General features: G+C 44.2%; 1 protein-coding gene across 1 annotated transcript; it reads right to left on the reverse strand.

Moving 5' to 3' along the window:
* Window positions 1–16417: 16417 nt before the first annotated feature.
* On the reverse strand, window positions 16418–21486 carry LOC147850829 (glutamate receptor 3.3-like). Its single transcript, XM_087336013.1, has 6 exons — window positions 21171–21486; window positions 19343–20697; window positions 18359–18639; window positions 18060–18091; window positions 17576–17979; window positions 16418–17153 (listed from the first exon to the last, which is right to left on the reverse strand). The coding sequence occupies exons 1-6, from the start codon at window positions 21484–21486 to the stop codon at window positions 16515–16517; spliced, it is 3027 nt and encodes a 1008-aa protein (XP_087192139.1). The 3' UTR covers window positions 16418–16514.
* Window positions 21487–22788: the final 1302 nt, after the last annotated feature.

Below are 22788 nucleotides of genomic sequence, written 5' to 3' on the forward strand. Positions count from 1 at the left end.
CCGGGAGTACGGGTTTGAAGAAGAGGTGCTTTCCCACTTCATGGACTTCGAAGGCGACCAAATACCATTGTACGTCTTGAGAGGAGAACAAAGGGGCCCGTCGATGGGATATCGCAACAATAATGGTCTAAGAAGGTCAGAATTGAAGTGTTTCAATTGCCAAACCCCACACATGATTAGGAGTGCCCAACCAAACATAAGTACTACAACCGGATAACACAACGACCACGACACCCCCCACTCGAAACACCCCCACAGCCACTGGTACAAAGTCTCACCCAATAGTCACACCACCTTATCGAGTGGTTCCAAAGAGAAGCGTCATGACCAGGGTGTGGTAAAGACCACTTAGTACCTGATTGCCTAGAAAAAAAGAAACGGATTGGCGCAAATCTGTAATCTATCGTACCATCAGTGGTGGGCGCCAACGTCATCACATGAGCTCAGAGAGTAGCTCATAACTTAAAGTATCACGACCAAGACCTCCCCACGACTAGTACGTGTAAGAGACGAAAATCCAAAAAAAATGCATCCATGCAAGCCTCAAAGCAAGATTAAGAACCAGAGGGAGACGTAGAAACAATACCTGTCAACCCTAACCAAGAGTTGCCAGCACACCTAGCAACATACCCAAACCCAGTGGCTGAAAAACAAAAGTTCGAAGAGTACATCAAACTCATATGACACGAACAGTTCGAAAGATCGCTTAGTCTCCTGAGCCTAAACTTTGACCAGCTCGAAGAATGGGTAAATCCTCCACCCCAACACACGGATACACCCCCCCTCGTCGTAACACCAACCCGCACCCCCATCTCCCAATCTACCCCAATCAAAGAGGTCGACACAGCCCTGCTCCAAGAAATATTAAATTTAAAATTATGACTCACATTACGCAAAGTACAGAGCTACACCGGCACCTTCGTGACCGACAACCCCCAACTACAACCTATACTCGCCAAAGAAATAGAGTTCACACTTGAAGAGGTGCTCAAACTCGACATCCAACCAAGGCACGTCGTCCTTCGCCGCCTCAATGGAGGCCTATCAGTAGGTTATGGAGAAAAGATACACGCCCATATTCCTCATACGACCACAGTCCCCAAAAAACCCGAAGGAACACCGATAGATATATGTGAAGCTCACTTCGAGGGTGACGATACTAGTTTCACTCTCCCTGTCAGCGTCAACGGCACGACGTGTGATGCGATCATTGATATCGGAGCAGGGGTAAGTATAGTCAGCTACAAATGTTGGTGTAAGTGGGGGAGCCCAAAAATGCTTCCTTCTGTCATGATATGGCAAGCCTCGAACCCATGACCTTATGCTACATGGGTCGAGCTCTTACCATTAGACTATGAATTGTAATTTGTAGAATATTATTTTCATTTATATTTTATCATAGAAAATTGATGTATATTCCAGATCTCTCTAGAACATTCTAGAAGCTTCAGGATTATTCCTAAAAACACTATAAAAGGAGGCCCAAGGCATTGTGTTGAACCAAATTGGTTCAACGCTAGTCTTAAGCCTCTTAGCCGCTTGTACTTATCTTTTCACATAATATATTAGCTGCTGTCATCATCTTTCTCTCTCTCTCATTCTCGCTATCTCTCTCTCTCCTCTTCTCACTTCCTCTCTCGGGAATCTTACGCGGTCCCGTCCTCTTAGTACTAATAGTACTACTCTTCTTTAGTACTAATTCCATCTCTGCTTTAGTACTATTCCTGACAGTTTGAACCAATTTCTCTCCTCCAGCCTACTTGTCACTCTCCCTCATCCTCCTACCCTTTTCCCTATACTATGGCTACTGTTAGCGCCCAAGAATACCAATTCGTTTTCTCCGAGCTACAGTGCCTAAAAGAAAAGTTTGTTGCCCTGGAACAAGAAAACCAACGGTTGATAGGGGATCTGCAACAAATTGCTCTAGAAAAACAACAAACGCAACAACAACATGGGGAGTTAGCATTACGGGTACAACAACTCGAAGCAGCGTTGCAACAACAAGGATCAAGTTCCCAAGGATTTCATAAAGAGCCCAAGATTGGACTTCCTATGAAATTTGATGGAACGCGATCGCAATTCCGGGGATTCGTTAATCAGGTACGCTTAGTCATCCAGATGCATCCTTCCCGATATCCCACTGATGCATCTCGAGTCGGCCTAATAGGCGCACTACTTAGCGGCACAACCTTGGCATGGTTCGCTCCACTTCTAGAAAAACAATTGCCCTTGCTTAATAACTTTGAAGATTTTATTGGTGAGTTTAAAGCCTGCTTTGGAGATACCGACAACATTAGGATGACGATCAACAAGATCCGAAGATTGCGTCAAGGCGATCGTCCAGCCTCTGCCTACGCGGCAGATTTCCGTCTACTCGCCTCAGATATCCCCTAGGATGATTAGGCCCTCATGGAGCAGTTTCACTACGGCTTGCACAACGATGTCAAAGACTTGCTTTTAACCTTCCCCAAAGAACCAAAGTCTCTTACGGAGGCAATCAGTCGAGCGGTCCAATGCGACAACAGCCTTTTCGAACGGTGTTCGGAACGTCAGTTACAAATACCACGCTCTCGGCCGGAACCCACATACACCTCAGTCATGGCTAAACCGTTTGCACGCGATGTACCTCAAGCCAATATTCCGACACCGATGGAGATCGACACCATGCGTCGACGCGGCCCGTTATCGAAAGAAGAAAAGCAACGACGACGTGCCAATTGATTATGTCTTTATTGCGGTGGACCAGGGCATATCGCCATCAATTGTCCCCATAGGCCAAGAAGACAGGTAAATCAAATCGTCGCCTGTACTAAACCCGAGTCAATTCTTCCCTTCAGAGTGTCTGATAGTATTAATAGTACTAATAGAGTGTCAGATAGTATTCATAGTACTAATAGCCCAAGTATCTCAAATAAATTTGAAATCCTTAGTCACTTAGATGAAGAGTTAAACAATTGAGTCCAGCCAAAATAGGAGCCGTTTGGTTGGACAACAGCCCTAGATCTATACAACCCATTAGTGGTTCCATTCCTTCCAAGCAAGTTAGCAATGTGTTCCTAGTCCAAGTCATTGTTAGTACTAAAAGTACTCTCCCAGTACCCGTCCTAGCACTTTTAGATTCTGGCGCTAATTCCTGTTTCATGGATCGAAATTTTGCCCAAGCTTCTCAGATATCCTTACGAAAACTTCCTTGTCCCGCATCTGTAGTAGTCATTGATGGTCGTCCCATTGCTTCCGGGAATATTGTAGAAGAATCAGAACCCATTCAAGTTGTCCTAGGTAGTTTTGTGTGTGTAATATCATTTAATATAATTAGTAGTCCAGAGCATCCCATTGTCCTAAGATTACCTTGCTTTGAATTACATAATCTAGCCATAGATTGGAGAACAAGAGAAGTTCGATATCGACCACCCCAAGAATCTACTCACCGAGTTTCGACCATTTCACTCCATCAACTACGCGAAGAAGGACGCAAGGAGGCAATGGTCCTATTTGCAATATCAGTACATCCTTCCAGCACTATTAAGGACTCCTCAGTACAACTTCCGGCAAAATATCATCCTTATGCGTGAGGTATTTCGGCATCATGGCCTCCCAGACAGTATCATCAGTGACCGAGGACCGCAATTTGTCTCCAAATTTTGGCAGCATCTCTTCAAGATGCTCAAGGTCTCCTGTAACCTCTCCTCTGGCTACCATCCTCAGACCGATGGGCAGGCGGAACGAACAAACCAAACGTTGGAGCAATATCTCCGGTGTTTCCTGAGTTATCAACAGGACGATTGGGCCGAGATTCTCCACTTTGCGGAGTTTGCGTATAATAATGCTATTCACTCCTTGACTCGGGTCTCCCCATTTTTCGCTTATACCGGTTTCCATCTTCGCTGGTCGGTGATCGACACCCCGGAGCTACCTACCAACCCTCATGCCGAGGATCATTTGGAGAGGCTACGCAAGATCTAGGTGGATCTCTCTACTCACCTTCGTTATGCTCAACACATAGAAGGCTTATGCGGATCGTCATCGGATTCCCTCCTCTTTTGCCATTGGAGATCGAGTATGGCTCTTACGTCGTCACATCAAGACTACTTGACCGTGCGACAAGTTGGATTATCGATGACTCGGTCCTTTCCGTATTACGGGTAAGATTAATGATGTCACATTCCGCCTTGATCTCCCTCCGCAGCTTCAGATACATCCAGTTTTCCATTGTTCTCTTCTTGAACCTTATAAAGCAAACACCATTCCCAATCGTGTGACACCACCGCCGCCCCCATTGGAGTTGGACGTCGGCCCGGAGTATGAAGTTACTGCCATCCTCGATTCCAAACTTGTTCGCAACAAACTTTATTATTTGGTCGATTGGTTCGGTTATAGTCCGAGCGAACGTACTTGGGAACCCGTCGAGCATGTTGCCAATGCTCAGGATCTTCTTGCTGATTTCCATCGAAAGTATCCGGACAAACCCGGTCCGCAATCAGCGCCGACTTGTTCCACTCGTCGTCTTTAAGGGGGAGATAGTGTTATGATATGTCAAGACTCGAACCCATGACCTTATGCTACATGTGTCGAGCTCTTACCATTAGACTATGAATTGTAATTTGTAGGATATTATTTTCATTTATGTTTTATCATAGAAAATTGATGTATATTCCAGATCTCTCTAGAACATTCTAGAAGCTTCAGGATTATTCCTAAAAACACTATAAAAGGAGGCACAAGGCATTGTGATGAACCAAATTGGTTCAACGCTAGTCTTAAGCCTCTTAGCCGCTTGTACTTATCTTTTCACATAATATATTAGCTGTTGTCATCATCTTTCTCTCTCTCTCATTCTTGCTATCTCTCTCTCTCCTCTTCTCACTTCCTCTCTCGGGAATCTTACGTGGTCCCGTCCTCTTAGTACTAATAGTACTGCTCTTCTTTAGTACTAATTCCATCTCTGCTTTAGTACTATTCCTGACACCTTCGGACGTCAAACTCCGAATGGCAGATGGGTCCATCCAACGGCCAGAAGGCATGATCCATGCGCACCACTTCACTATCCACGGGGTCGAGTTCAATCTCACCTTCGTTGTCACAAGATCATCCAATCATGTGGCTTACGAGTGTTTACTAGGGAGACCATTCCTATGTGTAAGTCGCCTTGTGATGGATTTCGGTAATGATACAATCTATATGCTTAAAAACAACAAAACCTTTCACATAAAAGCATACACACAAAAAGTGCACGAACAAGAAGGCAACCCTCTCGTGGACGACTGGTCAGAAACCACCGAGTTCCAGACCAACCTCCTAGCATGTAACCCCACAAAGAAAGTTCAGATCTTGGCTAGGGGTCACCCGTTTCCCCAAAAATCCACTAATCCTAGGGCAGAGAATGCGACAGAAGAGCAATCTATAGCTTCGATGCATCAGAGATGAATTGGGTGCACGCTCTCGCCACGACCGACGCAATGTACCCCATTGGTACAAAGTGTCGCGACGAGGATGGAGACACGATCTCGTGTTTTAATGTCACCACTCTCGTACCTCAGCAAAAACAAGTAGATGTAAAAGACGAAGACCTAGTTGAAGGGGACATGGCTCTCAAATTCGCCTCTCAACGACACACAAAAAAGCTCAAATTACGTGGCGAAGGCCCCTATGTGGTCTCAGAGATTACCAAGACAGGAGCATGTCGAATACGCACGCTCGAAGGACTCGACATCCTAGGATTCATCAATGGGAGCAAGCTCAAACGTTACTATGGGCCCCTCACCCTCGAAGCCCTACTCACGGCTCGACAACGAGAAGTGGAAGCCAAACTTAAGGCATCCAAAGGTCGAATGGCCCGACTAGAAACCAACCTTCACAATGCGCAAGCGAAACTGAAAAGACAAGGGGACACCCACCCGACAACCATGGCTAAGGCGGTCGACTCTAATGACATGACGACGCACCTACCATGCTTCGCCGACGATGTACCTTTAATGGCGGTAATCGACACCGGAGCATCACGAACCCTTTTCTCCTTCGAAACATGGGGACATCTAGGTTGCCCGGACCTCGAAGTATGCAATGACAACTTCCGTGGCTTTCATGGTTCCACATCACGCTGCCTCGGAACCTTCGTGTGTAACATCAAGACAAAATACAACGACCACTCAATTTGAGTTCGGGTCCTCCCACCATAAGTGTTGTACACCTAGTGCCTCCTCGGTTTGGATTGGTGTCACATAAGCGAATGCCTCTAGTAGCCAAGCAAGAACATCGTCTCTTTCCAAACTGCAAATGGGGTGAGGTCCGAGAAACTCGTTGCAACAACACTTGAATCACGTCCCACCGATCTCGGCGAACTCTAGAGCGTGAAACCACCCAACCAAAAAGAACATGCACAACCACCAGCCACCCAAAGGCTAGAGAAACGCTAACATCAGAACAAGGACGCCTGTGCCACGCAAATGGGTGAACGTCCACGCGATTTTCATTGAAGGACCACGCCGCGGAGAACTTGCTATTTGGCGAGTCAGAAAAGCACTCACAAACGCACAAGGTTGGCACAAAGGTGCCACTAGCTTCTGTTGGGGACAAGGCCGTCAATGCGGAAGTGCAAGCAACATTTTGTTTGAAGAAGAACCTGTGTATGCGCATATGCAAGATAGACACACACACACACACACAGATAGGCACAAACAAATCGTTATATTCCAATAGAAACAATTACAAAGAATGACAACCGACCTTTTCTAAAGGTTACAAAGTCACTTTATATAGTGACTGTCCTAGGGCAACTGCCCTTTATGCTATTTATAGAAATAGCCCAAACTTGGGCTGTCCTAAGGGACAGTGTGAATATGGCCATTATACACTCGTATTCGACACTCCCCCGTAATGGGCGTATACATGGGTTATCTAAAAAATTACAAGTATATACAAGGTTTATCGGACAGGTCAGTTTTGTTAGAGTCGGCAAGATCCGAAGACAAAAGACCAAACTAATCGGGTCGGAAGAGCTGAAGCCGATCCTCAAAGAACCGATGTCGGTGGTCTGAAACCATCCTATGCTGTGTGTCTGACTTTAACCGAACTAATTTTTCGTTATGCCCATCTGGTGCCGAAGGGACTGGAAATGATCCGCCAAAAGACACTTGATCATTCCATCTGCGACATTATCGGTTGTGGATATTTTTTTGAGACTGATTTTCCCTGAAATGATGCAGTCCTGAACGAAGTGATATCAAACGTCTATATGTTTGGAGGCGTTGTGGTGAACCGAATTTTTTGACAAAGCAATAGCACCCTGACTGTCGCTATAGACAACTGGAGCCGTGTCAGAGTTGACCTGTCGAAATGTGTGCGCCAGCCGACCGAGCCATAAAGCTTCTTTTGCCGCGTCAGATGCAACTACATATTCCACTTCAGTCGTTGAGGTGGTTGTGCACTCCTGAAGTTTCGACTTCCATGAGATTGCTCCATTGCCGAATTTGAAACAGTATCTGGTTGTTGATTTCCGACTGTCCACACAACCGACGAAGTCCGAGTCGGTATAACCGACTACGCTTGAGGTTGAGTTCGGGCCAAAAAGAATGTCGTGGTCTTTTGCGCTAGCTAGATATCTGAACACGTTGTCGTAGTGTAGGTTGCACACTATGTGGAAATTATATTTTTGTCCCTCCGGATAGAGAATGGAGTGCTCGGTGAGAACCGGAAGAAAACGGCATACCGGCAAGGAGGAAAACGGCATACCGGCAAGGAAGAGCCGGATAAAGAGACATAAATGTAAAAAAAGAAAGGAAATACTCACTACTGCGCAAGGCGTGATTTGAACTCTGCACCTCCACGTTGACAAACCCCAACCTTACCATTACATTAACTTATCTTAAGTGTTTTAAATATAGATTTAATACGTATAAGACCTTTATTTATGCATACCTTTATTAAAAGGTAAATCGTGTATTTTTTTAATATATGAAAAACACGAGACACTAAAAATAACTCATGCACATCTAGCGTGCATGAGCCCTATACTTAGGAAATAAAAAAGCATCACATGCACATTTAGTGGACATGAACACTTTTGTAATAAAAAAAAAGCATGAAGCCATGCTTAGCTCTTCCTTCCTTATATAAGGAGGAGAGAAATATATAAAGGGTTGTTGATTATTTGGATTAAGTATTAATCAATACAAAAATTATTCGTGGGATTCACGATTTATACATCCACTTCTCTCTTAACACCCTAAGTACCAATTAATATAGTATACTCGTGTGATTCACGAGTTTCTTATCTTTCTCTTTGCTATTTACTCATAATTAATCTCTATCTCACGAACTTCTTTCTCCTAGTCCAAGACCTCTGTGGTTCCCACCCGACTCACGCAACGATCCGGAGCCGAAAGGCACGACAACGTGCTTGACTGCGTTCCAGTGTGATCGGTTGGGGTTGTGCATGAATCTGCTGACGACTCCTACGACGTGAGAAATATCAGGCCGTGTCGCGACCATCGCATACATAAGGGAGCCGACTGCCGGTGCATACGGTACCGACTTCATATCTTCCCCCTCCGGACTGGATGTTGGGCAATCTCGCTTAGACAGCCGAAGGTTAATGGGGAGTGGTCGAAGCAGACTTGGCCGAGTGCATGTTGAAGCGTTCCAAGACACGTTCGATGTAGTCGGTTTGAGACAAGAAAAGTTGTCGTTTATCGCGATGTCCATTAATCTTCATACCAAGTATGTGTCTTGCCGAACCGAGGTCCTTCATGGCAAACTTCAACCGTAGTTTCCGAACGACATGCCGACCGGAGAGTAGCATGTCGTCCACGCAGATGATGAGGAAGACGGGAGACCCATCTTGAGTTGTTTTGGTGAAGAGACAGTGGTCCTCATCGCTCTTTGAGAAGCCGATCGATTGGATGAAGTCGTCGAACTTCTTGTACCACTGTCGGGCTGCCTATTTCAGGCCGTAGAGACTCTTCTTGAGTCGGTAGACTAGATGTTCCTGGCCAGATGCCACAAAGCCTTTCAGCTGCTCCATATAGATTTCCTCCTATAGGTCACCATGGAGGAATGCCGTTTTTACATCTAGTTGAATCAGCTCCAAGTTGTTGGCGGCCACGACGCCGAGCATGAAACGAAGGGTCGTCATTTTCACCACTGGTGAAAAGATTTCGTCGAAGTCGACACCATATTCTTGTCTGAACCCCTTCGCAACTAATCTGGCCTTGTACTTTGGGTTGGTCGAGTCAAACGTCTCTTTTAGGCGATAGACCCACTTACATGGAAGAGCATGTCGATTCTTCGGTAATTCGACCAAGTCCCAAGTCTTGTTTGCCCGAATGGAGTGCATTTCCGACTCCATCGCCAAATGCCATGTGGTTGAATTGGCTGATGCTGATGCTTCTTCGTAAGACGTCAGTTTGTCGGCATCGGTAAAGAAAATTCCAGGAGAGTACCTCTCCGGAGGTTGCGACAGTCTCTCGAATCTACGAGGTATGACTGGACTAGTCACACCGGGTGTCGATGTCGGATGGTCAGGAGCCGAGCCATTCGGCTGTGCCAAATTGGTGGATTCGGTGCGAGGGTTGTCGGTTACCCGTGAAACCGATCTCGTGTTGTGGGCTAGGCCATCATGAAGGGTTGGCACTTTAGAAAATATTACCCTTCGGACTTCAATAGGCCTTTCGGCCATTTTATGCATAACCGACTCGTTGAACACGACGTCCGAACTTCAGACGATTTGTCTGTGCTTGGGGTCCCAGAGTCGGTATCCGATCTCACCATTGGGTCCATATCCAAGGAAAACACATTTCCTTGATCTTGGTTCAAGTTTCCGGTAGTCTTCTTTCGGTATGAGGGCGTATGCCTTGCAACCGAAGATCCTCAGCTTGTCATAAGTCGGCTTACTGCCGGTCCATATTTCTTGAGGTATTTGAAGTTCTAGAGGTCTACTTGGCAACATATTTATTATGTGTACCGTAAGTAGAGCCTCCCCTCCGCTTAGAAGCCATCCGACAATCTGGAGTGTTGGAGCATGGATACTACGCGTTCTTGAATCGTCCGATTCATGCATTCAGCAATTCCGTTCTGCTCTGGATTATAGGGTGCCGTATATTCATTTTAGTTTTCGACCGGTCTGATTTTCAACCATTGCAAGCCATTCGGAGAAGATCGAGAACACCCTATCTTTGGTTCTGATGGGGTAAGCCCACATCTTCCGAGTCGAGTCGTCAATAAAACTGACGAAGTACGAAGCACCACTGAGAGACTGATGTGGCATCGAACCACAAACGTCCGAGTGGACCAAATCGATGGGACTCGATTCTCTTGGTGCTGATGTCGGGTGTGATGCGGCCACCTGTTTGCCGTACTAGCAATGCTCGCAGAATTGGTTATCCGAGAAGGAGAGTTTGGGGATTTAACCGGCTCTGGATAGGTGCGTTATGCTGGCCTTGCTGAGGTGTCCAAGTCATCTGTGCCATAACGATGACACGGGGATATCAACCAAAAATAAGTTACCCTCTTTGAGTGTGACATATAAAGGGTACAAGGAATGTACCTTCGGTCCTCGAGCAAGCAGGAGGTTCCCTTTGTGGAGTGTCCACCCTCCTGATGAGAATCTGGCACGGATGCCGGCTTCGTCAAGCTGTTCGACTAAGATCAAGGGTCTTGAGACCTCAGGAACATGTCGGACATTGTGTAGTACGAGTGTAGAGCCACCCGGAAGGTTGAGCTCTATAGTGCCGATTCCGATTATAGCATAGTGCTGCGAGTTTCTGACTCGAACTGAGTCGGACTGCCGGTCCGAGTATTGCCGAAACTGAGATCGGTGAGGTGTTACATGATATGATGCGCTTGAGTCCAGGAGCCATGTGCTCGATTCCTCAGTCGTAAGCAGAACTTCTGATTCGATTGGGTTCTCTATGGACAATATGTTCAGGTCGGTCGTCAAAATTTCGATTGAAGAGCTGACGTAGTTGACCTCCTCATGCCGGCTACTTTTCTGATCCACTCTCTAAGCTTTGTCAGTTTTTGCTTTGAGTGCTCGGCAGTCGGCTTTGATGTGTCCCAGTCTCTTGCTGTAGTTGTAGATTCGGTTATCCCGGGACTTGCTCCGGCTTCTCTGATTGTTTGGCGGTCGGGAAGAACTTCTTCCCCGGTTGTTCGATCGGTCGGTCGAACCTTGTACTACATAAGCTTCATCTGCTGAGTCTTTGGCAAAAGACTTTCTCCGAGCGGCTTTAGTCAGGATTGCGCTCGTGACTTTAGAGTACTTAACGACAACTGTTGAAGCATTGCACACGGTTGTAACGAAAGTTTCCCATGAAGAGGGGAGACTACTCATGAGTATCATTGCCCTGAATTCATCCTCGATTGTCATCCCCTGAGATGAGATTTGGGAGCTTATGCTTTCGTACTCGTTGAGGTGTGCCTGAACCGAATCAGATTCTTTCATCCGCAAGTTGTAGAGGCGCCGGATGAGATACATCTTCGTTGTCGCGACCTTCTTTTCGTATGTTTCCGAAAGTGTTTTCCAAAGTTCAAAAGTTGTCGTGCATGATTGCACTGTGAAGTACATTGACTCCGACAAGTGCATCCGAATCGTGGTGCGGACAATTCTGTCCAGCTTTAGCCACTCGTTTGCCTTGTATGCTTTTGGAGGATTTTCATTCTCAATCGGGTCTATCTGACCCTTGACTATGAGATAGTCCTGCATTTGTTCCTTCTAGAAGTTGAAGTTCGAACCGTCGAACCTCCTTAGACTCATCTCCAATGAGCCGGATGTTGATGCCAACTGCTTCGGTTTCGGTTGGTTAGACTCGGTTCGGAGTTGACTATGAACCTTAGTGGGGTGCAACCGGTCAGCTCACCCAATATCGTTCTAGTCGGTTTTGAACCCGAGTCGGTTTGGTTTCGGATACTTGTTGTTGAACTTGCTCGGAGTGACTCCGGTAACTTGAGGGACAGAACCGGATGGTCTTCCTGAATGTTGCCGAGTTAGAGTGAGCAGGGTTAGCTTCCGATTGTATGCCGAATACCGATTACAAGAAACCGATTGTTTGGGCCAATTCTGCTTCGGGTGACTACAACGATGAGAGGGACGGATCCAACTGATCCTCCCGAATGTAGATCAGCCTAATGAAGCACGAATTTGGTTGTTGCCAGGAGACCAATCTGCATCAGGTGGTTACAACAAGCGAGTGAATAACGTCCGGTGACCTATTCAGATGTCCTTTAACCAAATGAAGCACGATTCAGGCGGTTGTTGCTCAAGGAGCTCCCCTCAAGCGGTTACAATCACAAGAACAGAGTACAACCGACTAGCTTACTCCAATTTGTGATTTAACACAGTGAGATGCAAGCTTTTTGTTTTTTTCTTCTCCCTTCTCTGTCCTTCAAAGAAAACAAAAACGAAATGTTGTGTGGTGTACTATGACGGCCGACAGCAGGTTGAAGAACCTCCAACGCTCTGATACCAAATGTTGGGGACAAGGCCGTCAATGCAGAAGTGCAAGCAACATTCTGTTTGAAGAAGAACCTGTGTATGCACATATGCAAGATAGACACACACACACACACACACACACACACACACACACACACACACACAGAGATAGGCACAAACAAATCGTTATATTCCAATAGCAACAGTTACAAAGAATGACAATTGACCTTTTCTAAAGGTTACAAAGTCACTTTATATAGTGACTGTCCTAGGGCAACTGCCCTTTATGCTATTTATAGAAATAGCCCAAACTTGGGCTGTCCAAAGGGACAGTGTGAATACGGCCATTATACACTCGTATTCGACAGCTTCTGGGTCTCGAAACGAAGCCGACTTCCCACCTGCGACCATACCACGACTGCACAGGACACTCGACAACTGCACACATCGGCCAAATACCCCGCCGAGGTTAAGGCCATAGACCTCGACCGGACTCAACAATTAGGAGGTCAAATGAACCATAAAACTACCTCACAGGCCCCCCTTAAAAGTATGTCACGGGTCTGGGTCCTTAAAAGTATACAAAGACCCTCAGACAACACTCGACCAACATACCCCTCACACCCGCCCCCTCAATTCCACCCAAAACCCCCTAAATTTCCCAAACTCTCACGAAACCCCCGGTGGACTCCCGTCCAACTCCACTATCCGCATATAAACCTTGGCCCACCCCACACACTTTTAACTCCTCCCCCTCCCCCTACCTTATGCCACTCCACTCACTCCCGGTTCGAAGAACTTCGAACCACTCACCCCCAGTCCGAAGAGAGGCCTCCGCCGCCCAAACACAACCTAGACACTAACCCATAAGCCCCTTTAAAATATAAATATAAATATCGCTATCCCTCAAAACACCTCATACTACTTTCAATTATAATAATTATAACTCATCATGATTAGTCATTCCCATCAATACATAAATACAATATCATCGGCCGTATTGCTGTGTAGACAAGGGTAGGGGAGTGTAAGAATTGGTACACCCTCAACGACTATACTAATCTTTGTCCTAGCAAGTTATAATCGATGGCATCCACCCCATTCACCAAGCTCCTCCATGCATACTATCCCGACGTTGATTGTGGCTCCTTGGTGATTGAAGCCGAGTTCAACAACACATGTTGTACCTACCGGGTACCCACTACAGCCACGCAACTCAAGTACCTCGAGCCTGATGTTTTCGACACCCTTTCTTGACTAGACCTCAAGTTCTTCCTCAGGATTGGCCCTTGGGGTGTATTGCCCGAGTTGGTTAGCCGGTTCCTCACAGGATACAACCCCGATACCGGCCACGTTCGTATCCACGCCTTTGCGGATGCTACCCCTGTCGAGTTCCAGTTCAACGTCACAGACGTTTGCACTACGCTACATTTGCCGGTCGATGGCATTCCCTTCCGCACCGCGAAGGCCCATGGCATCGTCCCCAACATCATCCTCGCCGGACGCGAAGGTTGGCGTTTCACCGAAACTCCCCCTCTCCCTTCACCGGCTACAACACTTCCACATTGATAGCCGGCCCCAAGGACTTCTTCACGACAACCAATCAAATGCAAGAAATCCGCTTACCGCCGCTCAACATCCGACGTCTTCGCCACCATCTTCGCCGCCAACCACCTCCCGATGAACCCCCCTACTCTATCCTTCTCGCCCCCGACGCCCGAAGCTCCCCTCCCACAGTGCACCCAGGAGTGTGCACTCATTAGGTTGGGGGGGATGTTAAGCGCTTGGATTGCACCACGACCAATCGTGAAGAAGAGCGCATCAACAATGACGTGGTATGGCTAAAGGATCTACGAAGAGGGAATGGCAAGAGGAAAGAGGGCTAAAGGACATCCAAGTGTGAAAGGTCGATACCCTAAATGTAAATGCTATATAAACCACATGGTGGTGGCTTTGTAAGGGTTCTTCCATTTGTAAAGATCTCCCAATTGATTAAGAGCTAGAGCTTCCTCTCCTCCGTCTTGTAACCTATAAGCTTAAGAGAGATTAGTGAGGTGTTTAGTTAGAGAACACTAATATCTCTTCCTTGTTGGTGCTAGACCTCTTAGCAAAGAGGGTTAATAAACATATTCATCTCTCTTATTGTCTATATTCATTACCCTATTGTCTATGAGAGCGAGCTTGAGAGAGTGAGAGAGATATCGCGCTTAAACATCTATTAATCGTTAAGTGAGTGTGAGGCTCGGAGGTGTCCGACAACCATCTCCGCCGATTCTCCATCAAAAGGGTATATGCCGGTCCGAACTCCGCAAACGACATCGAGGAGTTAACTCCATCGATACATAGATCCTACACAGTAGCTAGGTTGTGTAGTTATAGGATGAAGGGATATTGAGACAATTTTCGTGTGGTTTGAATGTGACAATGATTAGAGAAACATTTGGTGGATGTTGAGTTTGTTGTTCAATAACAACAGAAGGTCTGACATATATGGCACACAACGTGCACCACTGCTCAAATGATGTTGTTTACGGTCGTGAATGAGTGGACAATATTGGTCTAAGAAGATAGGTAAACTCAATAGATGTGCACATATGCCCAGAACACTCAAAATTGTAATATTGTAAAATAATAATATATTCGCACTTATGATAAGTGACGGATAAAAAGCACATGCACACATCTACTCTTTTAGAGTGTCATGTCTCAGAATGTAGCACTAGACTCTTCGTTCAGTGCTGATTTGCAAGGCTTGCAAAATGGAGTAAAGTGAGGTGTCCTAATTTGGCAAAGAGGCCAAATTCCTATAGATAAATAAGCCTCTAATCTAAACAAGGACAAGGAGTCAAAACTATTGTTACCCCTTTATCACTTGTGTAGAAAGGAGATAAGGGAACAATAATCCAAGTGGATAACAGGTGACAAATCATTTTCACTCATCCTTTGTTTGACCCATACGTGGTATACCATTGCCCGAGAAGGTGATCAGTTCAAATTAGTGCATGTGATCATGCCATTGTGGGGTGCATCCAAGAATTCTTCAATAACTCTTATGGCTTTCCCTCTAATGTCATGAAGATCTTCTTTTACTATGGATCGTGTGTGTGTGGGCCGAATTGGCAAGTTTCTTGGCCAAAGAGATGGATTATCAAGGATGAGCACAAGATCTCAATAATTTAAAATTTTTAGTAATTAATAAGAAGAGAGTAGATAGCAAAGTTTAAAAGATTTGCTAGTGAATACATTGATTACAAGAATGATTGTTAGATTATAGAAAACCCAATAAGGGAGTAGTAATCAAAATAAAGGTGGTATACTATCAATAACCCAAGTAAAAAGCATATTAATAAAGCCCTAATAATAGCAAACCCTTATACCCAAAGATGATTTTTACTAAACCTCATAAGTGTCCTATGTATACTTTTCTCTGCTAGCTTCAATTAGTTCAAGCTTGCTTTTCTTTTATAGGGCTTAAGAGTGGGTTCTGTGTAAGGTTGGCGCCTATGATCCTTGCTTCATGTAAGATAGGAACCTACTTCAATCCTTGTGTTGTCAACAAGACACTCTTCCCAACATTGCTAGCACAGTAAAAGATGTCTTTCTTATGTTTATGTTCTCCTTATTTTTCCTCTAAAATTGGTCTATTTTCAACAAGAAAACTACGGTCTATGCCACGATCATTCACCCCACATGCGAAGTGTGACACAACGTTTAGAGAAACCACTACCGACCTCCAACAATCATCGAGCCCTCCAAGCAACACCATGACAAGAGTTCGAGACTTGCTTGTACGAGACAACAACATAAGCATTTTGGTAGGAACAAACCAATGATGCAATTTAACTTCATCTTATTCAAGTGGATCACAATGCTTTGCTCCAACAAGACACAAAAGGCGTGTGTGTACTTCTTGTTGGACATTAAGGCAACCGTAGAGATAGATATGAACTGATATCATTGAGGCTTATTATTTACATACATATTGCGAGTTATGTGAGATGTGCATTAACAGTGAACAGTGAGACTCCCCATATGGCACCTGAGCTTCATGCCGTTGCTCCACCTCTTCTTGTCCATTGATGGCAGTTCACCATTTCCATCCATCCCCAGGACCACTACCCTTCTCCTCCTGCTCTGCTTCATTATGTACACTACCAATTCCATCTGACTCCTTTTTCTTGAACTGGAAGGATAGTTCTTTCATTATAAGTTCTCGAAGTTCCGATTGGGTGTCATCTGTTGATACCATGGAATCTCGAGTGCTACCTTCCATCAATCTTTCACTCATGGACATCCTTGTACTGCCGATTGCAGATTTGTCTTTATTTGAACCCTTCTTTGAGTCTCTTTCATCGATCTCAGCAGCTTCTATAAAAGCTGCCAAGGACTTCAAGAAACTTGCACCTCGATGTAATCGAGAGGATCGAAGTAACGCTGCCCTTCCATCAGGAGGTCTTGCAACTGATTTGTGATCAATCAATTTGTTATATTGGCATATCATTCTAGCATAGTAAAAAATGATACAGAAGAAAGATGTAACTCCAGTGATCAGGAAGAGCCCCCAAAAGCTGCTTAGGTTCAATTTGTTGAATTGCACTTGAACTTGAGAGGAGCATTCATAACCACTTAACCACAAGTCATGTATTTGTTGCAATTGACCACTCTCTGAGAGCTCCAAGATCGCTGAGGACATGTCTATTGCAAGCTGTGATCCTTTGGGGAATGCCTAATGTAAAACCATGGAAAAATTAAACGTTATTTAGAATCGTATCTAATCTGTACCTTGAAAATACCAACCAAATTTAGTTTTTGATATAAACACACACACGCTAAGATGCTTTCTTTCCAATGAACATAGTTTTCTAAGCATTGCATGGCCTACATACTTTAAAAGGACATGAGAGCATGTGATGCGTTCAAATTAAGAGAAAACGAAGTCATTCCATGCAAGGCCCAATATCAATCATGATGCACTGCCTGATGTTTGTGCTGGACTACCATGTAAGAGAGATGCAATAATTAAATTAGAAACATTTGCAAATAAGAGGCAATACATCATAAAAGTGATTTAGCATGCAATGTCTTGTTACATAGCTCATAGTATGCTGCTTTTAATCACAAGCAATCCATCAAGCTAATTATACTTACAAAACCCCAACCACCTTTCGTAAACTCTTGTCCAATCATAGTGAAGCCACACTCAGATGCCAAGAGCAGCTGCAGGTAAGGAAGCTCATCCACAATTGCACTAACCCCTCCATTCTGAGGTCCCTTTCTAAGAGCGTTCGCATAGCTTGATAGTGGACCCAATGGAACTAGCCTCTCTTTCGCAATGTTAAGTTGCAGAAGGTAGTCCTCCACAAAAGACCCTCCTTGATACCCGATAGGATCATTGCTTTCTATTAATCCAGCAAAACTGTGAAAAGTTGGTGATAATTTCTCGACTGTGAGAATTGATGTCAAGCTAGCAGTGTAGCTCGATGTTATGATGAGAACTACAAATAGCCAGATGATTAGAACAGCCCTCCCTAGTGTGCTTTTCACTTTTTCTCCTGGAAATTCGAAAATGGTATGTGATTTGTTTCTCCCCACTTAGAAGTTCTTAAAAAAATCAATCTAGCATTGCACTTACTTTGAGAGAAGAACAGTGTTGAAAATATAAACCTGTGACAGTTCAAGTAACTTATTTTAGACGAGTCATGTTTGTTTATATACACACACACATATTTCCAAAGGAAGCTCAAAGTACCAACCAGCTACCTAGTAGATTTTAGTTTTGTTATTTACATAAACATATACACACATAAACACATATAGTGAAAACCATAATCTTTCATCTGTATGGCATATGCATACACACACACACACACACACACACACACATAGTGACAATCATAATCTTTCATCTGTATGGCATGGACACATACATACCAGAGGGTAGTTACAAACTGCTTTCTTGGGCGGCCTCGAAAATCTTTATTCTTCTTGTGTTCAAGTATCCAAATCACTAGACCAGTAAACAGGAAAAAAATACATGTGACAAACCACATGGCTGCAGTAAATGGAGATAGGAATGCCCAGGCATAACCCTGAGGGTCTCCTTTCATAGCCACAACTACCATGAGTCCTGATGTTGTATACGGTTGCGTGAAATCCACAAGTTTTGAGCGTGCCGTGGTAATCGTCACATCACCAACTACTGCATCAAATTCCTGCACTGTCCACATGCATAATGCAAACTTCTGAATAGATGTTGACATCGATTAAAAACTCATCTTATCTCTGTACCATGTTCGCAGATCAGTGTAACACATGCTTCTTGATCGACTCCATAGAAGGTAGTTGCATAGTATGTAATATACTCGAATGCATTGGCAAACATTCTTTTTCATACAAATGCAAACGAATGCATATGTTATCAAAACATTCTTATGTTTTTTTATTATATTTTTTACCTTAACTTCTTACCTTAAAAAAGAATTTACCTTATAATAAATAATGAATACAGAAGTATAGTATTTACCATACTTCGAGGGTGTTTACTATACTCGAATGATTGAAACATTCTCGAATGCGAAGGCACGTATTGTTCATACTATGGGTAGTTGTATATGCCTCTTTATTATTATGTCCACATAAGTTATATGTGCTTCTTTATTATTATTATGTCCACATAAGTTATACATGCCTCTTTATTATTATGTCCTCATAAGTTAAACATGTCTCTTTGAGTTTTTACCATGTTCTGTTTGCATTAGTTAGTTATATACTCCCTTTCACCTTGTTCACATCAACTATATATGCCTCTTTACCATGTTGCCCATAAGGTATCCATACCTATTTTATTATGTCACTATATCAAGTCCTCATACAAAAAGACATGAATTGAAAGATATGCTTGTTGCCTCTCTTTACCTTGGTTTCAATCTTCTCGATGAGTTCATCATAATTCGGCATTACAGTTCCATTGCCAAATGATACAAACTTGTAGGTAACTGCATATGGAAGGTACATAATTGCAGTCTCAAAAACATCAATGCAAAACCCATGATATGTCGTGACACCTTCAGAATCAGTTCTAGCACTCACAAACTCCGGGTATCCGGTTTTATTAGGCACACCAATAGTCAAGGGTAATCCATTCTTCGGAACCACCCATCCACGAGGCACCGCGCTCACACCACCTGGCCAGATTATGTCTTGTAGTTTTTCTCCATTATCTCCTGTAACAACCTCATGCACCAATCCATCAATTTGCAATGGAGGGGGAGTAGAACTGCATCCAGTTCCATTCACCCAATACCCAACAACGTTAAGACCAGTCCCAATCCTATTCACAATTTCGAATGATATTCCTTTTGCATCACCTCTTTTATCAAGTTTTACAAAACCTGTGATGCCAGTGAAGTTTGTGTCTCTAATATGCTGTAGAAGAACATCTCCATTTGCTAATAACTTCAGTTGTGCAAGGTCCGAGTTCCCACCAGGCATATTAGTCGGAAAATCGGATGCAACGAAGTTGAAAGAGTTCCCTTGTTGAAGAAAATGATCAAGGGCATATGCAATCATCCACAATGATTCATATGCAAGAAGCTCATATGCATAGTAGTGGAGATCTGTCCTGCCTGACTCGTGGTTCCTTTGCATCAAATAGGATAGCAATTGTACTGTTTGAGGGACATACATGCGTGTGCCGATCACACCTTGTGTTGCTCTTACAAACTCAAGATCAATATTTGTTGAATCCAAACTGCTCGCTATGGAATCTGTCACAATCCACACATACCCAGGTGTCATCATCTTCAAGTAATTTACAACTAGAAAGACAATTCGAGCCATGGCTTGATGCATGTGCACCACATACACCCTAGATTCTATGAGCTCCAACTGAGACAGAACAGTGGTGATGGTGTAGTTATCCGCTGCTATGTCGAAACCTGCCCTGTACACAATTCTGGATCCCATTTCGTCAATCAAGTCTTCTAGTATGTCAATCCCATTTTTTCCGTAGTCATCATCATTGTACAGAACTACTATTTCTCTCCATCCATAGTATTTTATAACAGCTGCAATGGCTGCCATCTGGGTAAAGTCACTCCATACGAGACGGGTAAAATACGGGTATTGATATTCTGAAAGAGTGGGATTTGTAGCTGCAAAAGACACTAACGGTACTTGAGTGCGTGCAGCGATATGTGAGACAAAGTGTGCAACATTTGAGGACTGCGGACCACAAATGGCCACCACCTCCGATTGCAACAACGATGTGGCTGCAGTACTAAAGGATAAACATGTTAGAAACATCAACCCGATGTGAAATTATAAACAAACAAACAAAACAATCAGTTAATCCTATATATAGATTTAGCCAGAAAAAGAGAATGATGCTGTCCGACCATGACACTCACACTTTCTCCAATACATACCCAACCAACTGATCTTACCTCATAAATTCGGTCTAGTAAACATAATCAATACACATTGAACACAACTTGTCGGGCACATGCATGATTTCATAGATAGGAATAGGACACATATAGATAGTCTCGCCAAACTCTCCTACCACAACACACACACACACACACACACACACACACACATAAAAACATGGTCATCAGACATGACAGACACATATAACAATGTATTGAGAATTTGTGGACATCTATTTCCCCAACTACCCACGATCGATTAACTAACTAACAAATTAAAGGAAATTTAAAGGATTCTCGTCTGGTTTTATTACCTGAAGAGGCACCAGCAATGGCATCGCAGTAGGAATTGGCAGGAACTAATTGCAATTTGAAGCCATTGAGGAGAAAGGGGTCTGAGTTCACGTTGTTAACGGCGAGATGAAGGGCATCCAAGCACCTCTTCCCAAGAGCAGAGTCCAAATCCAGAAGAGCCCCAACCCTGATAATGCCAACAGCAGCAGCAGCAGCAGCAGCAGAGGAGGAGGAGGAGGAGGAGGAGGTCACGATGACATTACAATGGACCAAGAAGACCAAGAAGAAGAAGAAGTGGCAGTGGAAGTGGAAGTGGAAGTGGGAGGAGGAGGGCATATTATTCTTGTAAGTAGAGTGTGAAGGAAGGCTAAGGCCCCTTAGCCTTAGCCTTAGCCTTGGCCTTGGCCTTCTCCTTCCTTCCTTGGTGATGCCTGCCCGCCACACCTTCTAATTACCCCATCAATCATGGGCAGAATAAAACAAGCACAGACAGACAGACAGACAGAGAGAGAGAGAGAGAGAGAGAGAATGATTGAATGGAAGTACAACGGATTGAAAGGAAGAAGAATGAACGCCGCCCACACAAGTGCTGCTGCTCAGACATAATAATATCCTGAATCACATGTCAAAGCCATCGTGTGACATTCAAATTCATACAAATGGAATCCATGGATGGGGATGGGGATGGAAGAAAGAGACAGAGAGACAGAGAGAGACAAGTGCAGGAAGGAAAGGAGGAGGAGAGATCATTCCTCCTCTTTTTATTTTAACTGATTTTATTATGTTCCGCATACATACCATACATACGTACGTACGTACGTACGTACAATTGCCATTGCCATTGCATATTATGTACAGACAGAAGTTGATCAGTTTTTACTTCCGTTAAGCCTAGCTTTCTCTTCTTATTCTTCCTGTTATGTATGTACGTACGTACATGTTGTATTCCTTCTTCCTCTCTCTCTGTCTCTCTGTCTCTCTGTCTCTCTCTCTCTGTGTCTGTCTGGTTTCCCCAAATGATTTGCCCACCATAATAAACATACATACATACATACATATTTTTGGCAGGTTCACACACATTTCTTATGGCAAATGCCAAATGCCCCACTCCACTCTTCCCTCTCTTCTCTTCTCTTCTCTTAGTTCCTTTCCCTTTCTTTGATGTGTGTGGGGCCCGGGGGTTTATTACGGGGGTCCTAGGTTAACTAACGGCCTTCGTATTGCCTACACTCAAGAACGTGATTCTCTTGTATAGTTTCTTCCATGCAACCCATTTGTCCAACTCGTTGCAACCTGCTCCCTGTAAAGATTCGGGTATGATTCTTGTGTAGCGGAAGAGATGTGTGTTATGTGTATGTGTGAGAGGAATTAGAGGAGAGACGAGAGAACACAAGATAGATAGATAAGAACACAATGAAGTACTCAAGAAGAAGATGTATATTCACAAGTAGAATAACAAATACAAAATGTAGCATTACAAGGGGTCACAACCGGCCTAGTATGAAGTATGAGGAGGGTGCTTTATATATAGTCACCCTCTCTCTTCCTTAACTAACTACAACGACCATGCTCTCTTGGGGAATGTGAAGACTCATAGTCATGGGGAATATGTAACTCACTAGTTATGTGTCATAGAAT

The sequence above is a fragment of the Azolla caroliniana genome, unplaced genomic scaffold (assembly GCF_043228905.1).
Source record: "Azolla caroliniana isolate FFs.n. ecotype wild unplaced genomic scaffold, voAzoCaro1.0.p SCAF_20, whole genome shotgun sequence".
Classification (NCBI taxonomy): Eukaryota; Viridiplantae; Streptophyta; class Polypodiopsida; order Salviniales; family Salviniaceae; genus Azolla; species Azolla caroliniana.

What these genes read in the sequence shown, in the direction of transcription:
- LOC147850829 (XM_087336013.1), bottom strand. Translation starts at nt 21,486, where the DNA reads ATGCCCTCCTCCTCCCACTTCCACTTCCACTTCCACTGCCACTTCTTC. An exon ending in CAGTTTGTAACTACCCTCTG is followed by an intron (nt 18,092 to 18,358) that starts GTATGTATGTGT and finishes GAACTGTCACAG; the next exon opens with GTTTATATTTTCAACACTGT. An exon ending in CGAAAGGTGGTTGGGGTTTT is followed by an intron (nt 17,154 to 17,575) that starts GTAAGTATAATT and finishes GTTTTACATTAG; the next exon opens with GCATTCCCCAAAGGATCACA.